Source organism: Nyctereutes procyonoides, unplaced genomic scaffold (genome assembly GCF_905146905.1).
Source record: "Nyctereutes procyonoides isolate TBG_1078 unplaced genomic scaffold, NYPRO_anot_genome, whole genome shotgun sequence".
NCBI lineage: Eukaryota > Metazoa > Chordata > Mammalia > Carnivora > Canidae > Nyctereutes > Nyctereutes procyonoides.
The window spans coordinates 68,035,802-68,062,361 of NW_026575046.1; the positions used below are offsets into that span (position 1 = coordinate 68,035,802).

Consider the following 26,560-nt stretch of genomic DNA (forward strand, 5'->3'; position numbering starts at 1 on the left):
GATTTATACAAGGAAATTCATTTGAGTTATTCATAACAGTGAAAAATTGTAAAAAACTAACATAGCCATCTAGATTAAATACAGTGGCATACCCATTCTATGAGATACTATGTAGTCATCAGAAATTTAAAGATCTGTACCTACAGAAAAGTAGTGTACGCATATTGAAAAGGAAAAAGCACTTCACAAAAATACATATTGAGAAGGAAAAAAAGCACTTCACAAAACTGAATGATTCAAATTCTGTAAATGAATTCTTGGAAGAGTTGCTCACAAAAAGGTTAAATATGGAGTGACTCAAGTTATTTTTTTTCTCCTATGTTTGGATTTTTACACCCATAATTTAAAGAATACTCAATTTTAAGAAAAGCCACCAAAAAGATAAATAGGAAATATTAATACCTTTATTCTGGCATAATGCAGTATTTTATATATTAACTCAATTTTACAGAAAAAGCATTTTATGTACAATTGTAAAGGATCTGCTGCACCGATAGCTCCAATGTAAATGGATTGTATTTTAAAAGTTCATTGAGTTTGTTACATTGGAAAATATTTTCTCCATAGAAAATAGTAAAAAGCACATTTCCCCCACTAGTCTAACAACCCCATTAAAATCATGTAATAGCTGGATGATGTATTTTTAAGTATGGTGTGAATTCTGGGATCCAGGAGAAACTTCAGCTTCATTTATTTGAAACAGCCATGTTTTCCTTGAAATTAAGTTGTATGAAGTGAAACTCCCATTAAATGCCTCCCCCTTACCCTTGTTTTCTGCCAGATTATTTTTCTGTAGGCTAATCCACATCAAGGTTTTAAATGCTCCTTCCTAAAGGACAGGTAACGTGTTCTTTTAATCTCCTTGATAAGGAACCATTCCTATTCAGAGTAGGAAATATTTTGGTTGTTATTAAAATATGCTCAGTACTTGAGCAAAACCAGAATCTAAGACATTATCATCTACACAGCACATGAGTTGTCAAGTCATCAAACACCCTCTCCTGAGACTCTGTGGCTTGACGGGAAGCCGTGAGGAGTGGGAGGAAAAGTGGTAAAATGGACAAGTGGATCAAGAAAGAAAAGCCAAAAGAATTTCTGAAAACAGAGAAACATCTAGTCAGGAATGAAGGACAGACCTGAAGTCCAAACAGAGGAAGGACACATTGCCTCAAGCATCAAAGAATTGATCTGCTATTTGAACACCTTACTGCAAGGTCACAGGGTAAAAGGCAATTAGATAAAAGACTCAATCCAGTGAGAAAAACCAGGGCTCAGCAAGATTTTAACTGTTCAAAAATAATCAAATGAAAACAAGACAGGCCATGTATATTAACTTCTCCTATCAGTGTATTCCCTGAGATTCCCAGTACAGAATTTCTAGGAACTAATAAGGCAAGAAAACAATGCCATTCTTATGCTCCTGCACCATGCAGAAGTTTGTCAGAGAAGTAATATTTGAGAACTCAGAGTTACCTGGCCAGGGGCTATGTGAAGTTCTTCAGTTCCCTCAAAGCAACAATTTAAAATAACCATACGGAGACTGTCCTAAAAGGAAGTCCCTAAGCAGCTATAAAACCTCTTGATGGAATAGCAGTCTTACAGAAACAGATCCTACACCATGGCTACAGGAACTAGGACTCTGAGAAAACATACTGAATCATTCTACCTAAAACTCCAGTTTACGCATTAGAAGTTCATCTCTAGAAACATTAATAACCTGCTGTTTTTACTGTGAAAAGAATGTTTTATCATGCATCTTTGTTCTCAACAGAGATGCAGGTTTCCTTCTCACAAGTGAAAAACATTTTCAGTGGGTTTCCTGACTCTTGTCAGCAATGCAAATCTCTGCCCCTGACCCCCTAATTCCTTCTTGGTAAATAATGTTAATCTTCCAATAGGAAGTGGAGTACATTATCATTACATCAAGCACCTATTATTCATCCTCCTTACTTACAAAGAAAGTTATGGGGACATCTTACACATTTGCAATTCCTTAAAGACACTTGCTTTCTATTAAAATACTTCTTTATACGTAAATAGATAAAATCTGTGAAGAATTCATGGAAGCATCTGTCACTTTAAAAAGTTAAAAATGGGGATCCCTGGGTGGCGCAGCAGTTTAGCGCCTGCCTTTGGCCCAGGGCGCGATCCTGGAGACCCGGGATCGAGTCCCACGTCGGGCTCCCGATGCACGGAGCCTGCTTCTCCCTCTGCCTGTGTCTCTGCCTCTCTCTCTCTCTCTCTCTGTGACTATCATAAATAAATAAAAATTTTAAAAAGTTAAAAATGTATAAAAATGTACATAACAATGGCAAATCTATATAATGTCTCCATTTGTGTCACCATCCTCCAAACCTAGAGCATAAGCTGCCATAAAATGTATTACCTCCCAGCTAAGTTTGAAACCTTGCTTCAAAACATTGCTCAGTACTAATTCTCAGAAGACATGTTACAGGACCACGTGAGTCCCTGTTAGGCAGATGGCTGAGGAATGCTAATTACAGACCCAAGCCTGGACTGTGCAGAGTGCCTCTCCAGAGAACACTATCTTCCCCATAGGTATTCAAGGAAGGACACTAAGTATAAAGACAGATCAACTTAAAAAGTATGGGCAAAATCATGCTTGATTTTATCTTACAACCCACAGTGTATCAGAACAAAATTTAATGAATTCATACACCCTTTCAAAAGATAAACCTGATACAGAAGTAGCAATAGTTACAAATCATAATCATCGGATGAAATAATTTCCATGAAGCTTGTCTCTCTGGAAGAGATGGGGACAAGGCAAGTGGTCAGGAAGGAAACAGTGTGCTTTTAACCTTGCAGGAAAATCAGTGTTCAGTTCCATGTTACTGCATAAACTCCACTTCAAATTACTGCCCAAATGCTTTACTGAAACTCCTCTTCTGGCCTTTGTTTGGGTATCTGTTATTTTTGTTGCCACCTCTTGATCGCTGTCCTCTGAAGCTTCGATTTCCCTCCCGCTGTCCTCTAAAGCCTCGACTGCCTTCCCGCTGTCCCCGGGAGCCTCGACTGCCTTCCCGCTGTCCACGGAAGTTTCGATATCCTTCCCGAGGTCCTTCCAGCTCTGGTTGCTCCGTGGCTACAGAGAGCTGCCAGCGACGCGAATCATGCCATTTTTCCTGCAGAAAGATGGTTTTATTTTTACCTGCTCTGATTTTTTTTTTTAAGATTTTTAAATTTATTTATTCATGAGAGACACAGAGAGAGAGGCAGAGACACAGGCAGAGGGAGAAGTAGGCTCCATGCATAGACTTGATCCCGGGACTCCAAGATCATGCCCTGGGCCAAAGACGGTGCTAAACCACTGAGCCACCCAGGCAGGGATCCCCACCTGCTCTGATTTTTATTGAATTTGGTTTAAAAAGGCAAGAGAAAGACCATTCCCTTGCCTTTTCTCTAAAGAAAAACCTGACTGATAACCCAAGTGTTTAAAAGCTCAGTGTGTTTTTGTTTTTTAATTTGTATTTATTTATGATAATCACAGAGAGAGAGAGAGAGAGAGAGAGAGAGAGAGGCAGAGACACAGGCAGAAGGAGAAGCAGGCCCCATGCACCGGGAGCCCGACGTAGGATTCGATCCCGGGTCTCCAGGATCGCGCCCTGGGCCAAAGGCAGGCGCCAAATCGCTGCGCCACCCAGGGATCCCTAAAAGGTCAGTGGTTAAAAATAATACAACCCGGGGATGCATTCAGTAGTGAATGAAGATAGAGCAATTTAAAAAAATGTCTATGTAAACCCCATATAATATACACAAGGAAAAAAAAGCTAGATATTATTCACAACTCTAGAGAAAGGAAAGAAGGAAAACAGGCAGGCTGAGTAAGAAAACTATCAGAATAAAAAGACTACGAGAAAAAAAAAGACTGGTAGGAGAAAAAAAATACTAAAATTCATTAATTCTAATTGTCTTTTAGAAAAGGGACTAAAGCTGTTGTTTCCCTTTCTATTATTCTGTATTTTCAGTAATGAATACATTTCAAAGATTGATTATATTTACTTGCTTACTTATTTTAAAGAAAGGGCATGAGCAGGGGGATGGGAAGGGGGAGAGGGAAGAGAGAGAATCCCAAACCAACTCGAGCTGAGGACAAAGCTCAACACAGGGCTTGACCCCGTGACCCCAACATCATGACCAAGTCAAATTCAAGACTCGGCTGCTCAACCAACTGAACCACCCAGGCACCCCAGTAGTGAACATTTTATAATTTAAATACGTTAATTTCAAAATCCAAGAGACAAGAATACCTGTATTTCTGTTAATGCTGCAGTAGGGACATCGAAGCAAACCCCCTAGAAATCAAAACAAATGCAAGTTAACCCAGCCTTTCACCAAAGCCAGATGTGTACATTGAGTGATATTCCCAAAGATCACGTATTTTATTAAAAATCAGAAACAAAAAGACTCCAGGTATTAACTTTAGACCAAGGCCAATATATTATACCTCTCAAAAGCACAATACCAAAAACCTAAGGATATTTTTTCCCCCTAAAGATATTTTTAAAAGGGATTCCAAATGATTCAGAACTGACTGGAGATCATTCTTGGATAACTCCTCAAGTAGCTATTAGCTACATTTTAGAGCTGAGGAAACATGTTCAGAGAGGCTGACTTGTCACAGGATCCCAGCTCATAAGCAGAGCAGATTCTAAAAATCTGGTCAGAATGGCTCCAAAACCAATAGTTTATATTAGAAATACACTTCTTTCCCAAGACAAAGTGTCTACTATTCAAGATGACCTAACTAAAAGTAGAAAAAAAAAATTTTTTTTAAGAGAGGGAGGGAAGGGGGAATGGGTGAGAGAGAATTGTAAGCAGTCCCCATGCCCAGCATGGAGCCCGATGTGGGGCTCCATCTCATAACCCTGAGATCATGACCTGAGCTGAAATCAAGAGTTGGATGCTTAACTGACTGAGCCACCCAGGCACCCCAAAATAAATGATCTTCTATTGTTAATTTTCTAGTTTTTCACAATTCATCCTGCTATAAAATTTTTTTAAAGTTAGGTGTGCCTGGGTGGCTTAGTCAGTTACGCGTCTGCCATCAGGTCACGTCATGATCCCAGGGTCCTGGGACAGAGCACTGCATCCAGCTCTCTGCTCAGCGGGGAGTCTGCTTCTCCTTCTCCCTCTGTCTGCTCTTCCCTTCCCTGCTCATGTTCTCCCTCATAAAAATAAATAAATAAATGCATACATACATACTACAGTAACAGTGCCATCACCCCCAATCACCCCCAATCAAGGAAGTCCTGTTTCTTGGTTTGCACCAAGGTAGCTGAACAGACTCCTCTCCTCTGGCTGCTTTTACATAAAACATCTTATGAGGCTTACCTATTTCCACCCAATAATTCACACAATTATAACCACAGGTAGCATCAGGTACTGATGGATTTTGCAATTAATGGGAATCTTCATTCACATGTATTTTTTCCATTTATTTATTTATAATCTCTACATTCAGCATGAGGCTTGTACTCAGGACCCCAAGACAAAAGTTGCACGCTCTACCGACTAAGCCGGCCAGATGTCCCTTCATTCACATATAATACTAAATATTTAACACCATGCCCTCACTGGAGCATAAAATACCTAGAATATAGTTTTTCCCCATTAGTATATCATAGTGTTCTTGAGGCTCTTGGTCAGTAGCATGCACAGCAAGGTAAAAAAATTTAACTGAATAAAGGCACATCCTAAGAACTCTGAAATCCAGATAAAGATGCTACCAACTCTACCATCTGGCCAGGGAAGCTTCACAGGGAAACTTAACGCCAGGTCAAGTCATAAAGGATAATGGGGGGAAAGAAACAGTATTAACGCTGGGTTGAACATGCATTTGGGATGATAGAAAGAAAGCAAGGTGCACATGGCACTGCTGGAGCAGAGGGTACTGGCAGGGAGGAGGCAAGGATGAAACTCATAAAGGGATCAGGAGCCAGCTCATGAGGACTCTTCTCCTCCATGTGAAGGCTGAGACTTTAACCCATACAGTATGTGGAGTTACTTAAGGAGGTCAACATAGACATGCAGTTAGTGGACAACAAATCTGATCTGGTTCATTAGACCAGTGGTTCTCAAAATATAGTCCATGCACCCCTGGAAACCTGAGATCTTTTGGGGAAGTTCCACAAGGTCAAAACTATCTTCATAACACTAAAATGTTAGGGGTCCTTTCCACTCTTGTTCTCTCATAAGCACACAGTGGAGTATACCAGACACTAAGTTACATGTGATGGCATCACTGCTCTCTGATGGCTAATGGAATAAGTTTAGGTTTTAGAACTCCAGGTTAATTTCTGATATGGTAAATATTAATAGGTATCACTCACATAAACAAAAGCTTTTTGGTATCCCCAACATTTATTAAGAATGTAAAGGAATTATAAGACCAAAATGTTTCGGAACTGCTGTGCTTGTGTGTTCTGTTACCGGAGAGCAGGACTGGAAGAAAGAACACCAGGTTTGGAAGGCAAGATTTTAAATTTCAGGTTTAAATTAAAAGACTTTGGGTTTTTTTTTTAAAAGATTTTATTTATTTATTCATAAGGGACACAGAGAAAGAGAGAGGCACAGACACAGGCAGAGGCAGAGGAAGAAGCAGGCTCCATGTAGGGAGACTGACGTGGGACTCGATCACACCATGGACTGAAGGCGGCACTAAACCGCTGAGCCACCCAGGCTACCCAAATTAAAAGACTTTGGATTCAATTTTGAACAATTTTAAGTTGTTCAATAACCCCGCCTGGGCAGAAATTGTCAGGGAAGCAGCTAGATGTCCATGTCTAGCACTGTGTGCATAGTTCAGGGTAGAGATACAAATGGGGTAGTTGTCAGTGACTAAAGGGCAACTGAAGGTCATGGATGATGCCCAGAGAAGACTAAGTAGAGAGCAAAAAGTGCATCATCCCCACAGAACAGGGAGAAGCCTCCATTTGGAGTTTTATCATCCACATTAAACTACTGAACCAAAGCAAGGTCACAACAGAGGCCCCAGTATTCCTTACCTGCTTTCCTTTGAGAAAAACCATTCCTTTCACTTTGGAATCAATATCCTCTCCCAGCTGCTCTTTAAGTTCTTTCCAAGCATAACTAATGTTTGGCATTTCAATTGAGCATCGTAAGATCATGGTCACAAAGCCCTTACAGAAGAAAGAAGAATGAAATTAGTCTCAAATCTAACTGATAAAAAAATTACACTCATGTTTCTAAAATATTTCCAGAAAAGTTCTTCCTAAAAGCATTTACTTCTTCCTTCACCTCCAACATATACACACAAATTAGGACAAGTAAAACTGGGGAACTCAGAATGAGATTGATGGATTGTGCCAATGTTAGTACCCCAGCTGTGATACTACAGTTTTGTAAGATGTTACCATTGGTGGAAACTGGGCAAAGTGTAAAAGGGATCTCTCGGTGTTAGCTCTTACAACCAAATGTAAACCCATTGGCTAACTGAATTTAAACAAACAAATGAACAACTATATATAAACCTACAATTACTTCAAAAGTTTCATTAAAAAAAAAAGCATATACCTTCCTAAGTTTCTAGGTATACTGGCTAAATGTATCATATGCATTTATGTGTTTATACGGTTGGGTTTTTTTTTTTAGGATTAAAAATAGTTACCTATGATTCACATACCGTAACACCATTTGAAGTATATAATTCAGGGGTTTTTAGTATATTCACAAGGTTTCAACCATCACCACTATCTAAAATTCTCAAACACTTCATTATCCCAAAAAGAAACCATATACCTATTAGCACTCAATGTCATTCCCCCTCAACTGAGACACAGGATACTACAAACCTATTTTCTGTCTTAATGGGCTTTGTTTACATACATCTACCTTCACACAAAAGTTAAAGCAACTGGTAAGTCTAACTGAACCCTTTCAAATCCTGCTCAAACTCAAAATATGAAGTGTTAGAGTATGACAGCCTTACCGCATCTGAGTTGATCAGAGAGCGCTGGTCTACTGATGTGGCACCTGAAATATGGGCCAAGGCTGCTGCCAGGGCTTCCACGGCTCCTTTCTCCTCTATTAGTTTCTCCGCTGACTGCTTGAAATGACTAATGGCAGTGGGAGGCACAGAATCCAAAAGCCTATGGCGTGATTGAGTATACTTGTTAGGAGAAAGGACAGAAGTGTACAGATTGCATTTTCAGGGCAAGAACATCTCAAGATAAATCGCTAACTTTCAAATATTTCATATATCTAACATCATTTTGATGCAATGGATACAATCATCACACATTTCTGTAAAAATAAATCCATTCCTCTGATTGCATCTAATTTGATTTTACTGTCAAATAAAAAAAGTTTCATCCCAAGGAAACAACAGAATGAATATCAAGATGTTCACCACAGTATTATTTATGATAAAGATAAAATCTTTAAAAAAAAAAAAGAAAAGAAAAAGAAAATACCACAGCTATTTCCATTCTGAAATAAAAGGAAAAAGGACTTCCCTATCTGCTTAAAAATGATATGGACTTTTTATGAAAATACACATTGGTTAGGGAGTCACTATTACCTTGTTGATAATAAATGTCACTTCTTCAAAAGAGGTCATCCAGGACAAGGATGAACAAGGCCACATGAGGCAGCCTCTTTTGGAAGGGCAGCCCCTCTAGAGGACATCTCTCATACCCCAACAGCTTGTCTTTTCTCCTGCCTGGCCACCTAACCCCAAATTGCCTTAACTGGTGTCATGGAGAACTCTGTCTACAGAATACTTAAAGCTGGCCATGCTAAAATAAATTTGAAAATTATTTTCCTTTGGAGAACTTTCTTGAGCTATTAATTAATATCCTAATATCCAGCATTTCCTCTGATCATAGACCGCCCCCCCCATTTCTGCACCCAGCAGAGAGCCCAATGCTTAAACTCACAACCCTGAGATCAAGACCCAAGCTTTGATCAAGAGTTAGCTGCTTAATCAGCTGAGCCACCTAGGTGTCCCCACCCTTATTTTTTAAAAAATAAGTATTACACATATTTATTTTTTTAAAGAAAAATTTAAAAAACTTTATTTATTCATGAGAGAGACAGAGAGAGAGGCAGAGACATAGGCAGAGGGAGAAGCAGGCCCCATACAGGGAGCCTGATGTGGGACTCGGTCCTGGGACTCCAAGATCATGCCCTGAGTCAAAGGCAGGCATCCAATCTCTGAGCCACCCAGGTGTCCTGCATTACACATATTTATAACAATTATGGAAAACAGTCTAGAACTGACGCTCAGACTCAGTGGTTCTTAAGCAGGGGAGGTAGGTCACCTCTTGGAAATCTTGGGAAAATAATCCAGGACCTTCCTGGTTTTGTAATACTAATCCCATTCTCACCCCCCGGAATACAATGCATAGCCAGAGATGCTGAGCTACCCTTCCCAATGCCAGTAGCACTTCCAGTGACAAACACTGATACTTCACCTAATCTTCACCCTCTAGAAATAATTTAAAGAAATGATCAACTCATTCCTAACAGTTGGGGGACTAGACTGAGGACAATGTGGAATAATCTGTGACTCTCTAATCAATTTTCACATGAGAAGCACCCACACCATGTCTAAGATATGATTCCTTAAAATGCCCAAGGCAGGCTAAATTATTAATAATGGACAGTGGTTTCCTCTGCTGAACAGGATTGGGTAGGAATGAGTATGGGCAGCCCGGGTAGCGCCGCCTTTGGCCCAGGGTATGACCCTGGAGACCCGGGAACGATTCGCACGTTGGGCTCCCTGCATGGAGCCTGCTTCTCCCTCTGCCTGTGTCTTTGCCCCTCTCTGTCTCTCATGAATAAATATATATAATCTTTAAAAAAAAAAAAAAGTGAGTACAAATTAGGATTTTAATTTTTACTTCAGCACAGTATTTTCATAACAAGTTATAAATCACTTAAAATAATAAATAAGATTCAGAAGACCAAATCTCGTAACTACACGAAGTCAGGCAATAAATGGAACAAGCACTACAACAGACTACAGCGGCAGCAGGAAACATACCTGATGGCATCTTTGCTGGAAGCTTTTATGATCTCTGTTGCAGACGGGACACCTATTCGTTTAAATTTAATTCCCTACAAGAAAATGAGCCAGTTTAATGTACAATGTGGTCATTAACTGTTTTCATTGAGATTAAATCTTCTAATTTTTTAATATTATGAAACATACTTATTACACATTTAAAAGATTAAAAAAAAAGAAAAAGACAAACTATTTTAGAATGGTTCTAGATTTATGGAAAAGGTACAAAGATACTACACAGTTCCTGTATGTTTATGTACTGAGTTTCCCTATTATTACCTCTATGGTACATTGGTCATAGCTAAGAAATCAAAACACTATTAACTGAATTCTAGAGTTCATTCAAATTCCACTAGTTTTTGTACTAATACCCTTTTTCTGTTTCAGTGACAACATCACATTGAGTTATCATGCATTCTTAGACCCCTCTGATCTGTGGCAGTTTCTGCATTTCCTTGTTTTTCTTGACCTTGTCAGACTTAAGGAGTACTGGTCAGGTATTTTGTAAAAATTCTGTCCCTTACTGTGAGGCTATCAGGTTTTTTGCATGCTTAGACTGAGATTATGGGCTTGGGGGAAGAAAACCAGAGGTATGTCTCATTACATCATTCTCAAGGCATTTGTTTATCACTGATGTTAACCACATCTAACCAGGCAGTGCTTGCCTGCATTCTGCACTACATGTAAAGTGCCCCCTCCTTCTCCTTAAGCAAGTCACCAAGTATAGTCAGCTCCAGGGGAAGGGGAGAAATTAATCTGTCAGAAAAATCCATGTTCTCTCTCCCATCCTAAATTTATTTATTTTTTTAAGATTGGTTTATTTATTTGAGGGAGAGAGAATCCTGAAGCTGACTCCCAGCTGAGTGTGTAGCCCAACACAGGGAGGGCTCAATCCCAGGACCCTGAGATCATGACCCAAGCCAAAATCACAAGTCAGCTTAACCCACTGAGCATCCCAAAACACCCCTATTATTTTGGTTTTTAAGCAATTCCTATAACCCTCAATCTATGTTAAAAATATATGGGGTGGGGCACGGGTGACTTCAGTCGGTTAAGTGGCTGCTTCTGGCTCAGATCATAATCCTGGGGTCCTGGAATTGAGCCCCACATCAGGCCTCCTGCTCAGCAGTGAGTCTGCTTCTCCTTCTGCCCCTCAACCCAATCATGCTCTCATGTCTCACTCTCTCTCAAATAAATAAATAAAATCTTAAGAAATATATGAGAAAACAAAACCACCGCTTTCAAATGCAAACTTATTTCAAACTGGACTTGATATTGTAGGACAATGTATAAAATAATATGTATCTAACAAGCTTTCAATTATGGCCACATACTAGCAATAAATACAACTTAAAGTTAATAAAAAATGAATTAAAAAAATAAAAGACTGAGTTTAGAACTCAATATTTGCAGAACGAAGGCTAAGAAAACAATTTTACCGCTTTTTGCTCCACTTGTGCTAACTGATACTCCTCCTTGTGCTGATAAAAGCAGATGCAAATCCCTGTCCTTCCAGCTCTGCCCGTCCTCCCAGAGCGATGAATATAGGACTCCACATCCTATGGAAATAAAATACATAAGTGACACAAACAAAGGACACAAAGACCTGAGTGGTGTATGCAGAGGCAGGTATGGTGGTTATATTATATACCAGAGTATGAAGTTCCCTAGCATTTCTAAAATAACGAACGGTGACAATTTTTAAAACTCTCTAGAATAGTGGTCCCCATCCAATTATGCAAAAAGCATCATCTAAATAGTGCTGTGTTACAGAGGCACATATGTAATTTCAATATCCAATTTTCTAGTAACCCACTAAAAAACTAAAAATTTAAATTAATGATATATTTTTAAACTCAATACATCTAAAAGTTGTATCACCTCAATATGCTACCTATATGAAACAGCTGATCACTAAGATATTTTACATTTTTTGGTAAGGCTTCCAAATCCAGTGTACATAATAGAAAGTTTAAAATTATTATTATTATTTTTTAAAGATTTATTTATTTATGATAGAGAGACAGAGAGGCAGAGACACAGGCAGAGGGAGAAGCAGGCTCCATGCCGGGAGCCCGATGTGGGACTCAATCCCAGGACTCCAGGATTGTGCCCTGGGCCAAAGGCAGGCGCCAAACCACTGAGCCACCCAGGGATCCCCTTATTTTTAAAAATCCAACGTTTATTTTATACCTAGAGTACACGTGTTGGTTCAGACTACTTCCAGTGCTTGACAGCTACACATGGCTGTGGCCATCATATTGGACAGCACAGTTCTACAGGACCCTTTAAAGAGCTGGTGCCTTCATAGTAATCAGGTATTTTTTCTATCATTATAAACAACCTTCTAATCCTGAAGGATCTGCCAATTTGTGGGGGTCCTCACAATTGAAGCAACAGGAACAGAACAAGATCTTTTATACTAACTTTTATTCACATGAAGCACTGTCCACACCACATAACCTATGCTTCAGGCCCTCCCTAAGACATTCCCATCACCCTCAAATCCAAGCAATTTTAAACACAGAGACTATCTTTTCTATATCCTCTAGCTCATGAGTTTATCCCACCCTCACCCTGCCTCAGTCCCCCCATTTTCAAAGTCCACTTCACAGCTATCCTACCTACAACAAATCTCCCTCCAACCAGAAATATTCCTCCCAACCTCTGGACACTGACCACACTTCCACTCAATGGTCAGTTCTGAAGGAAGGACCTCAGAAGAGGTTTGTTTTTAAAATCACATGTAGCATCCCAGCACTCAAGAGATACTTATTACTAACCACAGGAAGTAAACAATACAACTTCCCATTTGTTTTAGTAGTCAAAACAAACAGTAAGATGAAACATAATATAGAATACTTACCTTTGGTGGAGAACTCTGTATCACCAGATCAACCTCAGGGATGTCTAACCCACGAGCAGCAACATTAGTTGCAACCAAAACTCCAAAATCACCATTTCTAAAACCTTTCAGAGTGATTTCTCTCTGCTTCTGAGGAATATCTCCATGCAATGATTGGGCATCCTGCCAAAGAAATAAACTGGCTTAAGATACCAACAATACAAGTACTTTTCATATCACCCATAAGACCTGTAAAGACATTTCTATTTTGTGATACTCCCACTGAAAATAAAGCAGAGGGAAAAATATGTGCCTTACATGGATAAAGCTCAAATTTTTTCTTACTCCTTGGTCATTAAATCAATGTCCAGCTATATTTACTGGGTAAAGATCACCAGACAAGAGCGATCAAACCTACTGCATCAGGATAGCCTTGGGTTTGGGTCACCCTTCCCTCATCTGTGAGAGGAGACTGACAGATCAGGGGAGCTCTCACAGGGAAATGGGGTCTATCAGTTGGAAGAGGCTCCCTCCCTAAAGGAAAGGGAGGGCAAGGACCAACCTGCCTTATGGACACATTCTGTGACAACTCCTGGGCTTCTTTCTTGGTTTCGCAGAAGATAATGGTACGCCCATGAAAACCACTATATACTCGGATCACATCCCCAATAACTGCTGCCCTTTGAGTCCAGTGGCACTTGATAGCCAGGTGCTTATGAGAGGGAAAAAAAGATGTATTTAGTAAAACCTATCTGGAACCTGAAATCATCTGCTCAAAACTACTAGTGCTAGAAGCAATTGTTTAAGCCTAACTAGAGCAGACCACTGCCACCACTGTGTAGAGAAAAAAAACAAAAAAACAAACAAACCTAAACCATTAAAGCAGAGAGCTGTCTCTCTCTCTCTCAAATTAATAAACCTTTTTAAATTTTATTTATGCATGAGTGATGGAAAGAGAGATGGGGGGGCGGAGGGGAGGTGTGCAGAGACACAGGCAGAGGGAGAAGCAGACTCCCCACACAAGCCCAATGTGGGACTCGATTCCAGGACCCCGGGATCACGCCCTGAGCCAAAGGCAGATGCTCAATTGCTAAGCCACCCAGGTGCCCCTAATAAGTCTTTTAAAAAGTTGTGGGACACCTAGGTGGCACAACTGGTTAAGAGTCCAATTCTCGGTTTTAGCTCAGGTCATGATCTCAGGATGGTGAGATCAAGCTCCACATCCAGCTCAGTACTCAGTGTGAAGTCTGCTTAAGACTCTCTCTCCCTCTGTGCCCCCCTCCATGCTTCCTCTCTCTAAAATAAACAACTCTTGGGCAGCCCCAGTGGCTCAGCCCAGGGTGGGATCCTGGAGACCCGGAATCGAGTCCCATGCTGGGCTCCCTACATGGAGCCTGCTTCTCCCTCTTCCTGTGTCTCTGCCTCTCTCTCTCTCTATCATACATAAATAAAATCTTTAAAAAATAAATCTAAAAAAAAAAAAAAAAGTAGGGAGCTGTTGTTCCCCTTTCTCCGGTTCGTCGATTTCCTTCTTTCCTCCCTACCTCTCTCCCTTCTTCCTTCTCTCCTTCTTGCTTTCTTTTGTTTTTTAAAATGCCCAGCATGGAGCCCAATGCAGGGCCTGAACCCACAACTTTGAGATTTAACCCAAGCCAAGATCAAGAGTTGGATGCTCCAGACACCTGGATAGCCTGGATGGCTCAGGGGTTAAGCGCCTGCCTTCAGCTCAGGGTGTGATTCTGGAGTCCAGGGATGGAGTCCTGCATTTGGGACCCCTGCATGGAGCCTGCCTCTCCCTCTGTGTCCCTCATGAATAAATAAATTAAATATTAAAAAAAAAAAAAGTCGGATGCTCAACCCACTGAGCCACCCAGGCATCCCTCGTTCCTCTATTTTCTGAACCAACCAGGAAAATGAAGAAAAAGAAACATCATCTTTTCATTCCTACAGGACACCAAGGAACTGACAGAAAAATTTCTGAATGTTTCATCCTTTCACCCACTTAAAAATGCAATTAGTCAGCCTGCAGGTCTGTTTCTTGGTAAAAGGAATTTATGTGCTGGAACCTAACATAAAAATGGCTTCAACACAAAGTACTAGATTCCTCTGCTGCTCTCAAAGTATTTAAATTCTAGGTATAATTTCTTCCTACTTACATAATTCAGACAGAGATTCCAAAAGATTTTGAAATCAGACTACCAGATAATGAAATTTAGAAAACAGATACTATACAACTCAAATAAAATAGATCTTTACTTGGCCCTTCACATGGATCATGGATTTAGTATTTATCCATAAAAAGTGCATATTTACCAGTCTTAATATCATCAGACAGGGAAAACACGACATACAATTTTTTACTAATTATAGCAGCTGAATGAATCATTTACCTCCACGGTTATTGCCGTTTTCTGGGTCTTTTTACCAATCAGGTCCACCTGTTCATATGTAGATTTCATGTATTTCTTAGCAACATTATATACCCAATGAGGGCAAGTTGCAGAAAAAAGCAATGTTTGGGGATTGTCTTCTGAATCTTTGGGGGAAAAAAAAGTCAGTATGAATAACCCAAATAAGCCTACACAGTACTTCACATCACCCAGTTCTTCCAGGGTCCAACAGCATGCTACAGCAACGTGAGGCCAAGCCAGGCACTTATGACACAAAAATGAAAGACATAGGGATTCCCAATGGGCAAAGAAATAGTACCCTAAGTAATTTATGTGAAGGAGATCACTAAGCAAGTAACCTATGATAAACACCAGAACAGATTCTATACTCCTCTATACTCATTTCTGCAGTCTCTTGAGTCTAGGATTTCAGTCTATTCATTCTTTGAGGTCAGGTACTGAAAAGCTCCCCAACCCTCATGTTTTATAAAGTTTGCTCTTTGAAGAACACTGCATTTTCATGTATTTCAAATGATGGTTTGAGTAGATAGAACTCTTTTGGAGAGAGATTAATAATGTACATTGAGAAGCATGAACTATTTATACCTTTTAACTCAGTAATTTTATTTCGAGACATCTATCCTAAAGAATAAATTCCAAATACTGACGTGTGAAAGAAGCTTTCTGCATAAAAATGTTTCTAAGCAGAATTATTAAATTATTTAAAAATTAAAATACACAGATGGAATTAAATCATAGCACAACCTCTTCAGTGTTATGCCAAATTGTTGCATAGCAAGATTAAAATTAACACACACACAAATGCACAATAGTACAGAGTCAGGAAAAGAGATCCAAAGCAAAGCACATCAAGCTGGAAGAATATGAGATTTTTCTTCTCTTACTTTCCCAAATTTTCCCCATTACAGTTATGTGATAAATCATGATTTTTAAAAAAGAAAGTTAAGTCTTCCTAAATAAAATAAGTCACCCCCTGATATAAGGCTTCATTTAGCTCTGAGAAGACTACATAGTCACCACTCTTCCTCTAATCCCTTCCATCAGTTCCTTGAATTTGGAGCTTACCTTTTTTGTATGCCACACTTAAAATCTCTTCCACTTGATCAGCAAACCCCATATCTAACATTTGGTCAACTTCATCCAGGACAACATGCTTAAGTTTGGTGAGATCTAGCTTGCCATTCTGAAGGTGGTCTTTGATACGACCTGGGGTTCCAACCAGGATATCAATCCCATTCCGCATGCGTTCAACTGTAAACAAAATCAATGATAAGACAGGCTGGGTTTTTAAGTCCTTTTATTAGTCTGAGGTATCCATTAAATACGTTTTTATTCTAAAATATTTATTAACCACAAGCACAAGGTAATATGCTAACTACCAAAGATAAAGATACTCAAGGCATTCCTTAATCTAGTGGGAAGAACAGGTAAGAAATGACAGCCCAGTGCATTATGTGACATTAAGAGAAAAATGCGCCAGTGGGGGACAGAACCACCAGGAAAGAAATGCCTTTCTTGGTGGTGGAAAGTGTCAGGGTTTCACAAAGTGGAAAAGAGAATCTTAAAAGAATAAGAACTTTATATAAGGTAAGCAGGTATGGAGAGAACGAGACCAGGAAAAAGGGCAAGTATTCCGAGGTGTAGAGATGTTCAGGAAAACGTAGTCCAGTATAACGAGGTATTTTTGTTTTTGTTTGTATTTATTTATTTATTTATTTATTTATTTATTTATTTATTTATTTATTTATTTATTTATTTATTTATGATAGGCACACAGTGAGAGAGAGAGGCAGAGACATAGGCAGAGGGAGAAGCAGGCTCCATACACCAGGAGCCCGACGTGGGATTCGATCCGGGGTTTCCAGGATCGCGCCCTGGGCCAAAGGCAGGCGCTAAACCGCTGCGCCACCCAGGGATCCCTAGTATAACGAGGTAAAGTGATAATGATGCAGCTTTTTACTGAATTACCCTTGCAGTCTAGGGTTCGTACTGGACACTCTATGTACATTATCCAATTCAATCCTCACAACACCCCTGGCGGGGGGAGTTTAGTAACCTTTATTTTTCATATGAACAAAATGAAGTGCAGAAAAATCAAGCAGCTTGAACTTAAAATCACACTGTGAGCAGAGTTCAGATTCAAACATACACTTTTCTGATGTCAAAGCCTAGTTCATTCAACCAAAGCTGAAAAGACATAGTTAGAAGCCTTGCATGCCAATGCCAACATTTTTATTTTTTAAAGCCTTAAATCCTTTCCCAAATTACATATCTGCTCTCATAATAAAGTTTCAAGGTCTTGAACTGGTAAGTAATGGAATCCTACAGGATTCCAGTAGGGACTTGCATTTGGCTCTTGGGCCCAGAGAAAAGGCGGCCCACTGGTAGCAAGAAAGAAAGACTCCAAAAGAGGCAGATCCATCATCCTTGACAAAGAATAACTCTGAATCATGACTTTCTAGTGCCAAAAGCCAAAGTGGACTCCATCCTCTCAGATTCAGTAAGAGATCTTTGTAGCCTTTAGATAAACAGAGCAGTAATACAAAAATCCGAGTAACTCTAAATAGGATTTGATACACATCATCATGTAGGACCGTATTCTTGACCATCTATAAACAATAACAAAAGAAAACCACAATAAATGATTAAACAATCCTAAAAAAAATTTTTTTTAATTAAAAAATAAATGACTAAATGAGGTAAAATCAGATTTCAAGGCCAGAGAAATCTAACAGGGCATCCAATAATAGCTAGCATTTCCTTCCCTCACTTTTGGAATTACTTACTTTGACCTCCATAGGGAGTTCCACCATAAAAACAAGCCACCGCCAGCTTTCTTGTGATGTCACTGAAGTCTCTGCTTACTTGATTTGCCAACTCCCTCGTGGGTGCAAGAACCAGTACCTGAAAAGGAAAAACTAATCACTGAATTCAAAGTATTATGCAGTATTTGTTTCTTAACAAAATTGGAATTCACCAGAAGGCTCAACTCATCTTAACAAGTATTTTCAAAATATCTATTATATGCTTTGCAACCTACTTGGTGTGAAGAATCATAGATGTAATAATACAGTCCCTAACAAACCTACTCAGAAGTTTGTGATCCTACCAATCATAAGAAAAGTAGGGTCAAAACATGTGGTGCTCCAGGAGGGCTCACAGAGTAGGCCAGAGGAACTGGGGAGTTTCCTGGAGCCACTACTACCTAAATAGCAAAATAGCATTCTAAGAAGCAACAACTTGAGCAAGGAGTAACACTGCTGATAACATTAGCTAATCTTTGAGCTTTTACTGTCTCAGGCTCTACTAAATGCTTACTATGCATCGTTCTCGTTTAATTCTCACAAGTTATTCACCCACCTACAATAAACACACAATTTTGAACACAAACACACAAAAGGCTAAGAAGCAAAGCAAACCTGGATTTAAATTCAGACAGTTGGGTTCTGAAACCAAGGGACTGAACCTCTATACTAAATTGAAAGTAGAACAAAGACAAATTAAGGCAGGACCAACGTGGTGAGGGGCTTTATATCCCAGAGCAGTCTGAGTTTGCCCCAACAGGATATTTATTAAACAGAAAGGACTATAGGTACTTAAGTAAAGTAACAACATGAAACATGTATGATTTAAGAACATTCAATGATTCATCAGATACATTCATCCAACAGATATTTACTAAATATCCACTATGTGCCAGGCTGGATAATTCCAAGTGCTAAAATAATCCATTTGTTTAATGCTGCATTTGTTTACAGCAATGAATTACTGAGGGAGGAGTATGGACATTGAAAGGCCAGTGAGGTGGGGCCAGAAAGATGACACGATGACAACAAAGGTAGGTCAGTGAAGTTAAGGTTTGTCAAATGCCGGGTTCTCCAGAAATGAACCCAATATGCACAATCTTGACAAGGAAGCTTGGTCTCTTCATCTCTGAGTACCCCTCCTTCTACTTATGCATCTCTACTAAAACTGTTCTCTCCACCTAGGTAAAAATGGTCAGAGATACTTCATCAAACCTGTAAGCCCCAGGGACATCTAATGGTTTGAAGGGAACACAATGGGGGATCCCTGGGTGGCGCAGTGGTTTGGCGCCTGCCTTTGGCTCAGGGCGCGATCCTGGAGACCCGGGATCGAGTCCCACGTCGGGCTCCCGGTGCATGGAGCCTGCTTCTCCCTCTGCCTGTGTCTCTGCCTTGTCTCTGCCTCTCTCTCTCTCTGTATGTCTATCATAAATAAATAATTTAAAAATAATAATAATAATAAAATAAAAAAGTTTGAAGGGAACACAATGGGCATTAATACAGGTGATCACAACCACTGAGCGGATTATATTTAAACTTATAGGGTTTGTGTCCAACACTCTTAAAAGAATAATCCTACTTTAGTTTCAAATAAAGATCTGTAATACATATCAGAAAAAAGAAAAAAAAAAGGCTCTAAGGAGAACCCACCAAAAAAACTGTAGTATATGATGTAAACAATGCCTAAGAGACGTTTTGCTCCTATGCAGATATGGAGCCCTTAAGCTCTGTGTTAAAGACAATTACCTGAGGGGCACGACCTCTTTTCCTGTCTTGCAGTTCTCCCTGTAGCTTCACAATCAAAGGGATGGCAAAGGAGAATGTCTTCCCAGTTCCTGTCCGCGCCTGTGCAATTAAGTCCTTTCCACTATAGACATGGTAAAATGTCTTTGCTTGTATAGGAAACAGGAAGGTCACCCCACGGGCTGTGAACAAATTAACCATGTTATCTGGTAATGCAGTTCTTAACATCCCAGCCATGCTTCTGGTCCTGCGGAATTAAGGAATTCTACTTTCCAGTCAGTATCTACAAAGTCAGGTTGTAATGTATTCTAGTAGTGAAGAATGTGCTTGACTGAAAGTTATCAACAAACTTTAAAGCACCAAATTATGGTAAATATTATTTAAGACTTTAGTCACTTGTCATGAAATCTCATCCACAGATCAACTGAAGCACCCAAATGAGGTGCTTTGCAGTTCGGACCATGCCACACTTGCTTCAGGAAATACCTACTCAAGCATCTGTGACTACCTAGTTCATTCACAGGGACACTGCTAGGCTGAGTTCTGAGTCAGGTTGGTACCGTTAAGAGATGCCTTACAAGAGGGCAAGGATAAAAAAGAAAATACGAACATGGCATGAACCAGTGCAATCAGTCCTCACACTTCTGAATACACATATTGGTTTGAATAAAATTGAATCACCTACTTAAGAGGCAGCAAAGCCATCACTAGTACAGTCCTGTACTGTATACATGGATCTATTATATGGTTGCATATACTGTCCTTTATCTCAACAAAAACAGTGGAGTGCTTCCAAATAAATATTCTAACATTATACAGTACTTCCAAAAATATTACCTTTGAGAAGTTTAATAGTCTCTTCAGATATGGGAAAATTAGAGAAAGCTCCTTCTTTCTGTTCCACAGGTATCTCCTATCAAGTAAAGGGCCACAGAAAGAAATTAGAAACTTCACCCTTACAGGTAATCATAGAGAAGCCTTCTGAGAAAGAAACAAAAGAACCAATTCTAAAACATATCTTCTAAATTAACCAAAAATAGAAGATCCGAAAAGGAAATATACCATAATCATCTATAAAACTCTACCAAGAGAAAAATCTGTAGCAAATATATACCATACATATACTATGTGTGGCTAGTGAAGGCAGATTCAGTGTCAACTAAGAACTATTCTGTTGCCATCGCATACACCTACAATATACAGTAGTCCCTCCTTATCCAAAAGGGATTTGTTCTAAGACCCCCAGTGGGTACCTGAAACCACAGATAGTATGGAGCCTTATTTATTTATTTATTTATTTATTTTTTACCTACACATATATATTCAAGATAAGTTTTTAAGTTAGGCACCATAAGAAACTAACAACAACAATAACAAAATAGAACAACTGTAACAATATACCATAATAAAAATTATGTGAATGTGGTCTTTCTCTCAAAACATCTTCCTGTTCTGCATTCACCCTTCTTGGGATGATGTGAACTGATAAAATGCCTAGGTGAGTTGAATGACATAGGCATTGTGATGCAGTGGCAGGCTACTATTAACCTTTTGACAGTGTGTCAGGAGGAGAATCATCTGCTCCTGAACATGGTTGACAGAGGGTAACTGGAACCCTGGAAAGCAAAACATCAGATCGGGGGGACTACTATATCGCTGAAAGGTCACTAACCCTTTTCCACCCAGTCACATCTTTCACAGAAAATAAGAAACAAAATTTTAACACAAAGTGGTCACTGTGGCATCATTCTAAAGTAAAAAATCTAGGGACGCCTAGGTGGCTCAGGGGTTGAGCATCTGCCTTTGGCTTGCGTCGTGATCCCATGATCCCATGGTCCCATGATCGAGTTCCACATTGGGCTCCCTGCATGGAGCCTGCTTCTCCCTCTGCCTGTCTCTGCCTCTCGCTTTCTGTGCCTCTCATAGATAAAAAAAAATATTTAAAAAAAAAAGGAAAAATCTAAATGTCCAATAGAGGAAATAAGTGAATTTCTAAACATTTATATGATGGATTATGGATCCATTAAAAATATTTAACATTTTTTTTAAGATTTTATTTATTTCTTTATTCATGAAAGACACACACAACAGAGAGAGGCAGAGGCAGGCAGAGGGAGAAGCAGGCTCCCCGTGGGGAGCCCAATATGGGACTTGATCCCGGGACCAGGGGACCACCGCCCTGAGCCAAAGTAAGACGCTCAACCACTGAGCCACCCAGGCGTTCCCCTAACATTTTTTTTTTAAAGATTTTATTTAATTATTCATGAGCAATACTGTGAGAGAGGCAGAGGAGAAGCAGGCTCCTGGCAGGGAACCTGATGCACAACTTGATACAGGGGCTCAAAGGCGGATACTCAACCACTGAGCCACCCAGTGTCCCAATATTTAACATTTAGAAGTGGGGGGGGGGGCATGTGGGTGGCTCAGTCGGTTAAGTACCTGCTTTCGGCTCAGGTCATGATCTCAAGGTCCTAGGATCAAGCTCCACATCGCACTCCTGCTCAGTGAGGAATCTGCTTCTTCCTCTGCCCTCTCCTTCTGTTCTTTTTTTTTTTTTAAATAAATAAAATCTCTTAAATAAATAAATAAAAGTGGGGATAAAGAGGAGCTTGAGTGGCTCAGTCTGTTAGTGTCCGACTCCTGGTTTTAGCTTGAGTCATGATCTCAGGGTCATGAGTCTGAACCCTGCATCGGGCTCTGCATTCAGTGTGGAGTCTACTTCAAATTTTCTCTCTCGGGTAGCCCCGGTGGCGCAGGGGTTTAGCGCCGCCTGCAGCCCAGGGTGTGATCCTGGAGACCTGGGATCAAGTCCCATATTGGGATCCTTGCATGGAGCCTGCTTCTCCCTCTGCCTGTGTCTCTGCCTCTCTCTCTCTGTTTCTCATGAATAAATAAATAAATAAATATTTTTAAGAAAAAAAAAAAAAGAATTTTCTCTCTCCCTCTCCTTCTGCCCCTCTCCACCAGTAGTGTACACGCACTCTCTCTAAAAATGAGTAAAATCGGGATCCCTGGGTGGCGCAGCGGTTTGGCGCCTGCCTTTGGCGCCTGCCTTTGGCGCGATCCTGGAGACCCGGGATCGAATCCCACATCGGGCTTCCGGTGCATGGAGCCTGCTTCTCCCTCTGCCTGTGTCTCTGCCTCTCTCTCTCTCTCTCTCTGTGACTATCATAAATAAATAAAAAAAAATTTCAAAAAAAAAAAAATTAGGGGATCCCTGGGTGGTGCAGCGGTTTGGCGCCTGCCTTTGGCCCGGGGCGCGATCCTGGAGACCCGGGATCGAATCCCACGTCGGGCTCCCGGTGCATGGAGCCTGCTTCTCCCTCTGCCTGTGTCTCTGTGCCTCTCTCTCTCTCTCTCTGTGACTATCATAAATAAATAAAAATTAAAAAAAAAAAAAGAAAATTCTCTTAAAAAAAAAAAATTAAAAAAATAAAAATAAAAATAAAAATGAGTAAAATCACACACATATATATAGATATAGATCAAGAGTCACATGCTCTATTGACTGAGCCAGGCATCCTCTCCCACTTTTAAATACCAGTAGCAATTAGCTACTTATTTATCTGAAACAATAAAAACTACATTCTATACATTAAAATACAACTTTACCTGCTCTAACTCACTGTTACTTTCTTCCCCTAGGGTTTCACTGGTGTTAGAGACAAGTCCAGAATGAGGGAATCCATTCTTCAGTTTGGGGCTTTTCTCTCCAATTTCTCCATTCATTTCCTTTTCTTTCTTCATCTTCTTGGGCTTAGGAGCACTTATCTCTTCTTCAGAAGGTTCTTCACTTTTTATTACTTTTTTTGTTTTAGGAGAAACAACTTTCTTTTCAAAGGACTCCTTTGTTTTTTTCACACTTTTGGTTTTAGGAGAAATTATGTCATCCTGAGATGGCTCCTCTTTCTTTTTTGCCTTTTTAGATTTAGGAGAATTCATGTCAACCTCAGACTCAGCTTTCTTTTTAACTTTTTTAGCTTTAGGGGAAGGAATTTCTTCTTTTACTTCTGTTGCCTCTTCAGTCTTAATAGATTTTGGTTTCTCCTTTCTACCTTTCTAAAAAAAATCAAAGAAAATACAAACTACTGAGTAAAGCAAGTATACATTTGTATGACACATCAATGTTGGATTATTTAAAGATCACATAATTATGAACACAATTGGGGGGCATTTTCCAACATCTGTATTTTCACCTTGTAATAAATCAAAACACTATGCTTTTTAGCACCATTTCTTAGTTATATGGACTTAAGTACCGTTATATCAATAATTTCATCAGCTTATAAGAGAATGCAACGCCTCTTGGTATCTATTCAAATCTTGTTAGTTGAAAAAGTTGTAAAAAAAAAAAAAGTTGTAAAATAAAACTTTCATAAGGGATTTAGAGTGGCTCATGGGATGCTCCAAAAGGCTCTAAACCACATATGTATGACTATACAAAGAGATCAAGTAGTTTAATTCTAATAGAGTAATAAGGTCATATATATCCACAGATGGACGATGTTAAGCAGATTTCTTTCTCTGCCAGAATTCCTGTACAGGTAAAACAGTGATTCATAATATCTGTCTTGGCTATTGACAAGTGCAAATTAATTTTTACAAAGACACTTTACGAACCAAAAATCTATAAACCCCCACAATCTATCACCCCATGTGTAAAAAAGATGTATCTAATTTCAAGGGGGGGGGAAGCACATTACAAGGAAATGGAATGGGTGAAATCTTAAAATCAAAACTCCAAACCCAACCCAACCCAGGGCTATGGCTCCTACCTGAAATGTCTGACCTTTTCCAACTTTTCATATACTGAAAGTTAATTAATATTACCGAAACCAAGTAGACAGGTGTTGTAGCCTCTGTTAAAACCTCTCTGAAAGGCCAATTCCAGAACCATGGAGATTATATTTAGCTGAAATCTGCCTCTCTGAACCTTCAGGCCCTGCTTCTGCTCTCAAGTCATGAGTGATGCTAATCTTTCCCAAATGATCACCTTTCAGCTATCAGAAAAATAATCTGGTCTCCCCACAAGACTCCGGTTCTTTCATCCCTTCGTTCCACCGAGTAAGAAAGGATATCCTAACCCGGTGGTCTCCTCTGGAATGTGATAGGGTTTGGCCATGTCCCTCTTCACTTGAGCATCCCACAACTGAATACCTTCACTGATGTGGAGCAGGTAAGCCAGGATCACTTCCTCCCCACCTGTAAGGACAAGACTGTGCTCCCTCGGCTTCCTACAATGCCAAAATATTGCTGTTGTAAAAGCTCCGCATCAAAAAGACTCATACACAGCAAAGGAAAGGAAATTCTAAGTCATGCACAACAGGAATTCAGGGACAATTTTTGTTCTCACCGACTGATCTTGGAACAGAGACTCAGTCACAAGTTAAATCACTAAGGAAAATCACTAAGGAAATAACAGTAAAGAGGCAGACCGCTATCAAGGCAACTTAAGACCCCTACACACCGCCGACCCTCTATCAAAAAGATGCTGTACACTCAGCACAACAACGCATCTTCTTACCTTTCCACGGGAAATCTACTCAGTAGGCGTTAAGCCGAATACTTCATCTTCTAAAGGCTGCTCACCGGCAAACAAGTCGTACTTCCCTTACTACTAAAGTGTCACTCTGAGGTATCGCCAGTCTATTCTGAAGCTTCAGTCCCTACCTGACCTGACAACTCCCTCCGCACACGCTCACACCCGGAGTTAGCGAGCCAGCAACGTGGGGCCCAAGCATGAGCATCCAAATGCGCACCGGGCGCGGGGCGCCCAGACTCCCGGGCCACGTGGGAGGCGCTCACCCCAGCTCCGGCCCGCCTGCGCCGCTCGTGCGCCCACCGCCCGCCGAGAGCACGGGTTCCTGGCACCCTCCCGGTCGAACCCCACACCGGGACCCGCACACGCCGCGTCCGCGTGCGCGCCACCGCCGCCCAGCCGAGCACCCCACCCCGCTCCCGTATCCCGCTCCCCTCGGCGCCCCGGGTCGTCCCTCGGCCCTCGGCGGCACCTTCTCATTCTGCTTCCGCGGTGTCTCCACTTCTTCCATGGTGGTCTCGGAGTCCAAACCCGCGTCACTAAGGAGTTTCCCCGGCATCGTTCACCTCGAGCAATTCAGGCCGACCGGTCAGGTCCACCGCGTGGAGAGGAAGAGACTGTACTCCCCGTCTAGACCACCCACTTTCGTCACTTCCGGTAGCAAGGCGGTTCCGGCGGAAGCAGAAAGGCCGGGGGAGGCGGGGGCCCACGTGGTTAGCGCGGGCGCCGGCGCGGCTCTCCGTGCTGCGGGGTGGGGAACTGTCCGCTCGCCGCGCCTGGACTGGAAGGGTCCGGCTGGGAGGAACCCCAGAGGTTAACAAACACTGGCCAGATTCTCCGTGGCCCTAACCTCATAAATAACTTGTCGCTTTTCCGTGGTTTATGTTAGATCGCTGGAGTTGGCAAGATCCTTTCAGGCACAGACGCGACCGAGGTCTGTTCTTGATCACCTGGCCGAAGTGCGCAGACTCACAGGCCTGGTTAAGAACTAGAGTTCCGTCCGGATTCGGTCGTTCCTTTATGCGTGCACGCAGACATCCCCTGAGCATTCACAGTAATGCCAGGTAGCGGACAATGCACAAAAGTTGTCATCCAGGAACTTTGATAGACGGATATCAGCTGTTCTGAAGACACAGAGAGGCACCTGAGCCGGCCTTGGGACCGGTA

At 40.8% G+C, this 26,560-nt stretch overlaps 1 protein-coding gene across 1 annotated transcript; it reads right to left on the reverse strand.

Moving 5' to 3' along the window:
- Positions 1–370: 370 nt before the first annotated feature.
- DDX21 (DExD-box helicase 21) lies at positions 371–26,017 on the reverse strand. Its single transcript, XM_055325687.1, has 15 exons — positions 25,866–26,017; positions 23,467–23,913; positions 20,692–20,767; positions 19,858–20,036; positions 18,094–18,211; positions 16,373–16,558; positions 15,287–15,432; positions 13,459–13,608; positions 12,918–13,079; positions 11,491–11,610; positions 10,031–10,104; positions 7,973–8,132; positions 7,029–7,163; positions 4,272–4,316; positions 371–3,146 (listed from the first exon to the last, which is right to left on the reverse strand). Exons 1-15 carry the CDS (start codon positions 25,950–25,952, stop codon positions 2,877–2,879), a joined length of 2,355 nt encoding a protein of 784 aa, XP_055181662.1. The 5' UTR covers positions 25,953–26,017; the 3' UTR covers positions 371–2,876.
- Positions 26,018–26,560: the final 543 nt, after the last annotated feature.